The 7,888-nt window shown below is 49.2% G+C and overlaps 1 protein-coding gene across 1 annotated transcript; it reads right to left on the bottom strand.

Moving 5' to 3' along the window:
* Nucleotides 1–308: 308 nt before the first annotated feature.
* LOC11175540 (homeobox protein GHOX-7) lies at nucleotides 309–7,078 on the bottom strand. The gene is made up of 2 exons (XM_061646164.1): nucleotides 5,835–7,078; nucleotides 309–1,111 (listed from the first exon to the last, which is right to left on the bottom strand). Exons 1-2 carry the CDS (start codon nucleotides 6,625–6,627, stop codon nucleotides 477–479), a joined length of 1,428 nt encoding a protein of 475 aa, XP_061502148.1. The 5' UTR covers nucleotides 6,628–7,078; the 3' UTR covers nucleotides 309–476.
* Between the last annotated feature and the right edge of the window lie 810 nt (nucleotides 7,079–7,888).

Here is a 7,888-nt window from a genome sequence, read left to right as displayed (position 1 = left end):
ACGCAAAATCCGTTATAATACAAGATTAAGTATTTTAACATGTATTTATCGCAACATTATTTCTTACTTGTATCTACCCTTGCCCCTTCCCTCACCGTTGTGCATATCAAAAGGAGATTCTGATTGGGATTCGGAACAGTACAGAGCGAAGGTGAAAGCTATGAAAGCAAGGAAAGGTACACTGCATGTGGCTATCCGCCACCGACTTTTGTTTTGCTGTTTATAAAATGCGTCAGTCGTTTGCCGTCTGCTAAACGGAGTCTTTTAAGATACCTTTTAGTCTGAGAGTTTGAGTTGTTGAGAACATTACTGCGCTAGAAATTACAATGAAATTGTCGTTTTATTTCCTTATAATCATTTTAATTAAACAAATCCGTTCGTTGATGCATTACACGCCCGCACTTTTAAATCGCTTGAAAGGTCAGCGGTTTAATCTTCACTCTCACAAGCATGTTTTCCTACAACCACTGCGCTCGTCAACCCGAAGCGTCCACCTGCTGGAGGTCCTTTGCTCCGCCAGTCTGTAGCGATGAGACAACGGAGGACGTCGCGAATGGTACAGCCGTGGGAAACGCTGGCACTGCATTCGGCGAGCGGACCGTGTACACCGGTTTGACAACACGCGGTCCATCCTCCAAGGCACACCGCTGCTGATGCTGATGCTGTTGCACTGTCAATGATGTCGGCGGTAGCAGATGGTACGGTGCCATTAGGGCCGACTGGAGCGTACCCTGTGCCAGGGCCAGCGATGACCGGTGCACGGGCAGTGCGGCGAGCCGGGGCAGCGGCTGCAGCTGCCCGTCCAGTGGAATGCTGCCAAGCTGCGGCGGCTGAAACAGCCACTGGGCGATCAGCTGCGCCTGCTGGCGCTGTTCGCGCTTGTTGCGCGAGTCCTGCTGCTTCTTAAACTTGGTGCGCCGGTTCTGGAACCAGGTCTTGATCTGCGTCTCAGTCAGCCCGAGACACTGCGCAAGCTCGAACCGCTTGTTCACGTTCAGGTAGATATTGCGCTGGAACTCGTCCTCGAGCCGCTCGAGCTGCATCGCACTGTACGCCTGGCGCGGTTTTCGCTCCCGATTCTGTTTCCGGTAGCGCTTCACCAGCGTGGAAGCTGCAATAGAGAATGGATGGTAAAACAGGGCTCAGTTGCGTTGGTTCAGCATTTTGTTTGCGCTGCTCGAGGAATGCACGTGTCGCCACGAAAAATCGTTGAAATTGACACACTCGGAGAATTCTTGTTAGAATATTGTTGTGGAAAGACGTGCCGTGCTCTGGATTCGCCGCAGAAGTTGCGCTGCTGTTTGTCGACATCCAGGAATCGACTAGTTTTGGGTTTCATGAATCTTTCGTTGAGATTCATTCATATGAATCTTCAGTGATGAGTGATTCGAATCTCGAGTCGAATCTTCAAAGATTCATGATTCTCCGAATATTCACCCAAATATTGAATTTGCCCAATCCCATCTACAACTTGCCCGTTGTCGGTTCAACTGCGTGGTACTTTCCAGGAAGTCTCAAAAGCCTGTATAAGCTGGCATGACCACGTAGGTTGTTACGCCAAAAAGAAGAATAATGAAAAGCTCAAGCTTTATGAAGTTTAGAGATTTATGAATCTTTCGAGTTTCATGAATCCGTAGATATTCGTTAATCTTTCTAGATATCAGAAACTTGTGAGATTCATGAATCTTTCGAGATTCATGTGTGCAGAGCGCACCTAAGCAACGAGTGTGTAACAGGCTACCGAATAAACAGTAAAGAACGTGCAAGATTTCGTGCACAAAACTCGACTACTTGAAAACATTTCGTTAGAAACCTCAAAAGCCCTATTCGAACGGGGGTAGTTTAGTTGCAAAGTAAACCTGTTTATTCCCTCTTGGCAATATTAAACTCGCCAATGACTAGAGACATCTCGATTGAAGGAATCGAATATATCTATATATCTTCTTTTCGGGCTAATTAGGCACAAGTTGGCAAACCCATAGAAGCTTTGGTTTTTGAAAGATGACCTGGTGAATGTTTGATCCCAAACCATGAAACTACGTTCATATTGTCGGTTTTTCCGCATTCCGATACTAAGTCAGGTTCTCCGGTAACTTTTGAATGGGGACGGTCAATGTGTTCATGAAACAATGCTGCCATGCACTGCCATGAAAGGAAGATATTAGAATTCTTAGATGTTATACCAACAAATAGAATTTTCTTACTTCCTCACATCCACAGTTCCACACTCTGTTACGGTACAGAAAGGTTGAACTCCCATATACTTCAACCAACATGAGTGCTGTGTCATTATCAAATTAAAGCATCAAATTATCTTCAATAGTAGAATCTTGATCGATATTACTCATCCAATTTAGGTTCGTCGAGTATATATATATATGAGTATATATTTAAATTTTTGCATATATAAACAAAAAAGATACGTTCACTCCCGAGGACGCTTTTTGTCGGAGTGCAAACGGATGGAGAAGATCCACGCAAACGCAGCACCGCAGATTAAACAGTTCCTGCCGAGACGGTTGTTGGTTTAACAATTATCTGTGTACGCTTCATAATCATACGCCCATTGATCGGTTCGGAGCTTGTACCAGCCAAACAGGCAGGCTCTGGTCAGGAGACACAGCTAGAACGGTCCTGCGCGCGCGCGCACGCCCTGGACACAGACCTTTAATCGTGATCCACCGTCCAGCCGTAAAATGACGAGGTTATGAAGTTAACAACCCGGTACACAGAAGGGCACTGGTGTGATTTTTACCACTTACGACATTCCAATACGGGCCCATGTCCCGCTGGATGGCTTTGTCGTGACAATATACCACGGACTCCGGACAAGGCCACGATGGGAACGCGTCGAACAGGAACCTGGACCAGGAGGACACGGTGTGTGTTGCAGACTGTGAGAAGCATCGGTAGGGTGAGTGTCGATGACCATGCTACTTATGGTGTGCATGTGTGTGCCTGTGTCTGTGTGTGTGTGTGTGTGGAGTTCAAACAGCAGTGCGTACCAACCGGTGTAGAAAAGCAACCGTAATTAACACCTTATAAAATTCCACACTGTTCAATGAGCCGGGAAACAAACAAGCAAACGGCAGTGAAATGGCTTCGGGGAGTCCTGCTGCACCGGGCGACGGGAACCGACACCGACAGTGTACACAGATACACTTTACCTGGTGCTGATGCTTTCACCCACCAAAATCCATGGTTGGACATGTGCGACTTTCTGCTGATGCGTCCGATGGACCGATGCGGAGTCTCGTTTGCACGAAGGCTACCACTACCAGGCCGGTTTTGGTGGGCTGGGGAAGAGAAAATGGGAAGGGAGGGCAACAGGCAGCGCGGTTCACAATGCTACGACATCATTAAACAGTTTTCAAAAATCCGTTGTTTGACATTAAGTTATCGCCGTCCCGCTCCCCTACAGTAACGCGCGCGAGACGCCCGCACGAACCTCCAGTCGATCGATGCTCCATTCGATGCCAGGCCCCTGGGGGCAACGAAGACACCACACTGTTTGTCCGCAAAAGAGGCTGTCGGCATTTTGGGGTCTGCTCGTTTGCGGCGACGTCTTATTCTGCTCATGCACCGTCGATTAGAACGTTTCGGCATAGGCCCATCGGAGAGGAGGGGGACGCTAACGAGCTAGACAAATAGTGCGCACATTGTGGCACATTGATGATTATTCGGTTTTTATCACATTGCGAGTGAGAGGATAGGTTGCTGTTGTTTTTTTGGTTGTGTGTACGTGTCATATTGGACACAGCGGCATTGTGCTACGGTCCCCTAATTGGTCTACGCAGTGTCCGTAGGCGATAGATTTGAGAGATTTGGGAAAACGGTTAGCGGCGAGCTGCTATTGGCATAGGACGCGAGGGTCGTGTGTGTGTGTGTGTGAGGTGGAGCGAGGAGTGGAACGAAGTGCTCATAATCGATTTTTGGTGGTGAGCAACAATCACCATTACTTGAGTCAATAGACACGGCAGTCAAGGGGAAGAAGGAGGAAGGGAGGAGGTGTTAGTAGATAATGAATGTGATAATAGAGGTGGACAGATTACACGATCGCTTACTAAAAGAAGCTGTCACGCCTGGGTAAACAGTTGCTGGTGGGAGGGGTTTGGTTTTCAGCATCACAAACGGTCCGAACGAAATGAACGAAAACCATAGTAGTCTTTTCGAACAGCAGCTGCCAACGGCAAGCCAAAGCCAGCTCAAAATGGCGACCTGACACGTGTTACTAAATTTTCGGTACAGTCGGCGGAAGGAACCATTATATGGTTTATGGCTGGTGGTTTGATCCGTTGGCAAACGAGTCGTGAGCAAGAAGTTTGGCTTGTTATCGCCATAGTTACATGTTGGAACCCAAAACGTGCTCCAATCATTATCGTACAATTTGAGCAGAATTCGGTACGCCTCGTTAACAACATGGCCGGTCCTGTTGGGGAGCGCTTGCGCTTCTGCGCTGCTGCTGCTTCTGCGGCAAATTGGAACCAAGGTCCCTACCGTAGTCAAAAGACTGAGTGAGAACGCATGTTGCTGCTTGTTTGCCACGCTTGATTTGATTATCTGCATTGGTTGGCACTCTGATTGGCATTGGACTATTCTGGCCTCCCTATCAATCAATATTCTATAGCAGGCGTCTCCAAACATTTCAGCTCACGGGCCACATTGCTTTTTAAAATAAAATATGTTAAGGGCCATTGGACGCTACCTTCAACTGATTAGTGAACGTTTAAATCTCGGTTTAATAAATCAAAATAATATTATATTTATTTTAAACATTTACAAGGTCATCGTAGACCGCATTATAAGCTCTCGAGGGTCACATGCCGCAGTTTGGAGACGCCTGTTCTATAGCAAGGATGAGCAACCATTTCGTGCGGCGGGCCAAATTTGGTTACCAAAGTGATTTTGACAGGCTACATGACAAAAATAAACGAAAGCATCCACTGGTTGAGCTACGATTTAAAGTTGATACGTTTTAAAAAATCCCAGCATTTTCTTAATACTCATTGGTAGTTTTGTGAATTTTGAGAAAATCGTTTTTTCTTCACAAAAAGCACGTTTTTTATCGAAACGTTAGCCAAGTATCACTCTGACAAAAGATACTTCAGCTCACCAATAATCAAGCCGTCGGTACAATAAGCCACCGTTTTTCCCAAATCCATACCTCTTTGGGACTCAAAGTATCTTTCCACGTGCAGGACTCAGTTTGTCTTACAAATTTTGCACTGTTGCTGCCTAACGGGCTTTTGCGAAAGTCGCATGCAAAACTTTATATAAAATAATGGGACATTAGATACAGTGTTACTGTGCTACTTGCCGCTTACGTTGCTTATTAGGATCCTGGCAGTAAACTCTGTCACAATGTGTTGCAGAGTTGGGGACCTAGCAGCAAGATCTCGTCACAAAAACGAAAACTCAAACAACAATCCCTGTTTCCTGTTACTGTCTTGCTTCAAAAAGTTTTTGTGCAAATACCTTAGAAACGAATCATAGGTGTTCTTCAGACACAGGTCATCTCAACGGTTGTTAGGGGATTGTAAGGCTGCTCAAGAAGAGCTGGTGAATGTTTGTTCCAAGGTATGATGTTTTTAGATGTTTCTCCCTACCGTTCTCTGGTACTAAATCTAGTACTTCGATCACTTTGGACTGTGGACGATCAATGTGTTAATGAAAAAAATGGCTGCATGAACTGCAATAAGATTCCAATTGACAATTCTTCCACATCCCCGATCACATCCCCAACCCATTGCCACTCCAACGTAGCTTAAAGCTACTCTGTACGCCAACTGTGTACCTATACAATCCATTTTGATTGAGAAAACAAGACGCCTTACCCTGCAAATGAAGGTACGGATCGCTGCCGAAGTCCAGCTTGCTGGCGAGGCTTGGTTTGTGTGCGGGACGTTCCGGCAGAAACTGGGGTACGCCGGTCCCCAGGTCCGGGTGCCATTGGCCGTACCCGGCCAGGTCTGCACCGTCTCCACTGCCACCGCCGCCACCGGACAGCATCATCTTGCGCTGGAAGCGGTTCAGATTCACCTCCACCGTTCGGCCCTCCGGCCAGGCAATGTACACCGCGTTGACCAGCTTCCGGCCGGGCTGCATTGATTGATGGTGCCGCGGTGCGGCCGCTTGATTGTAGACGATTGAGCTGAGCGAGGAGTTGAGCGGTTTCGGTTCCAGCGACTCCTCTGCGTCGTCCTCCTCCTCCTCCGGCAGCGGTGACCCGATCGGGGACAGGGTGGCCGCTAGCGATGCGGACGCACCGCACCAGTCCCGCTCGCTGGCGATCGAGACCGCACCGCCGGACGGAGGCGTCGAGCAGTGGCTGGCCGGTGGTGTGCCCGTGGAAAGCGTGCGCTTATCGCGCGAATGTCGCGGACGTTCCGCCGGCCCAAAGCCGAGCAACCGTTCGATGTAGAAGCTGGGCAGGGATTTCGGGTGGCCGGCCGGGGACATATCGATGCAGTAGCCGTCGGGATATTGGCTGGCTGGTGGGCTGGCATCGGACACTGCCGCCGGCACCCAGGCACCCTGGCGACGGCATTTCTTCGTCTGTGGATGCCCTTCTTCATGGTCGGAGTCGGAGTTGGGTGAGTTGGCGAGAACGGCTTTGTTGCTACTCATTTCAATTATTGCACACACACACACACACACAAAAACAGCAGTTCTCGGACCTTGGGATCCTCGGACGAACACCTCACAGTTTCATCAGTTGAGAACTATTGCTTGCCTAAAGGCATAACTTCACGTGCTCGTCTATTGCTAACATTTCACAACTGGACTCTGTACACAAATGCCAAAAAAAAAAAACACCATCAACACACCCACAGAAAGCACACAAACACTAGATCCTCCCGGCGATTACTAACAATCGGCAAACAGTCACCTAAAACGGCCCAAACACGCGCTTTGCATAAGTGAACTCCAAAACAGCGCGCTAATGATGCATCCAGCGCCCGCGGGCGAACATTATCGGATAATTACTGCTCTGCTCGGCAACCGTTCATCACTGGACTGCCGGACCGTGAACGGCATGAGCACGGCTCGAGCTCATCTTCTCACCCCACGCGCCAGTGGTTTTGTTTGCCATGGTGGTGGTGGCGTGGAGCCGAAGACACTTGAAATCGCCCCGCACACGGCAGGTGAGAAAATCGCATCCGCCCAAGAAGACGGTGTAAACACGGTAACACACCGGTGCGAACGAGACGGCGCAAACGATGCGACCCAGGGCGTGAAAGAGAGACGGTCACAATACGGAAGAAAGGAGCATACAAAAAAAAAAAACACACACACACAACTCCACAACCCACTGAAGAAGCGAACCCGCCGTAGCCAGTGATCTCTTTCGCCAGTGGACGGTTGTGCAGCCTCTCGCAGGGCGCCAGAGAACACCAATCGCAGCACGATTCATTCATCATCCATGCACCCTCCCCCATCTGCTTACAGTGTTTTTTTTTGTTGTATTTTTCACCCTTCCATCCTTTTCATAACCCCCCCCTCCCCCCCCCCCCCCCCCCCCCAAAACTCAAAGCCCGAAAACGATGGTCTGCACGGCCCACTGGGCGCCCGCTTGTGTGTGTGTGTGGGTGCTATTGCGCGATGAAAAGGATAAAAACCCGCGCGCGAAACCTTTTTTCGCCGCGGCGAGCAGGGCACGCGATATCGTTGGCTTTCCTTTCCTGCTGCTTTCTGGCTGTGTTATGGCGCATTTGATGAATCCTTGAATCCGTCGGATGAGAGGCAGGACATGCTGCCGGTGCTTTTAACGCGTGTCGAGTGGAGGCGGTGGCTGCCACACGCAAGTGCGCCTCCATTTGTGCCTTTGTTGTGCGGTCGGGCAGAGCCGCAGGCAGGCGAAGGCCCACTCTTGCCTGGGATGGGACGT

The sequence above is a fragment of the Anopheles gambiae genome, chromosome X, assembly GCF_943734735.2.
Source record: "Anopheles gambiae chromosome X, idAnoGambNW_F1_1, whole genome shotgun sequence".
Classification (NCBI taxonomy): domain Eukaryota; kingdom Metazoa; phylum Arthropoda; class Insecta; order Diptera; family Culicidae; genus Anopheles; species Anopheles gambiae.
This window is presented reverse-complemented; position numbering and strand designations above follow the sequence as displayed.

Coding starts and splice junctions, on each gene's coding strand:
- LOC11175540 (XM_061646164.1), bottom strand. CDS start 6,627: ATGAGTAGCAACAAAGCCGTTCTCGCCAACTCACCCAACTCCGACTCC. Junction 1,112..5,834: donor TCCGTACCTTCATTTGCAGG/GTAAGGCGTCTT, acceptor TCTCTATTGCAG/CTTCCACGCTGGTGAAGCGC.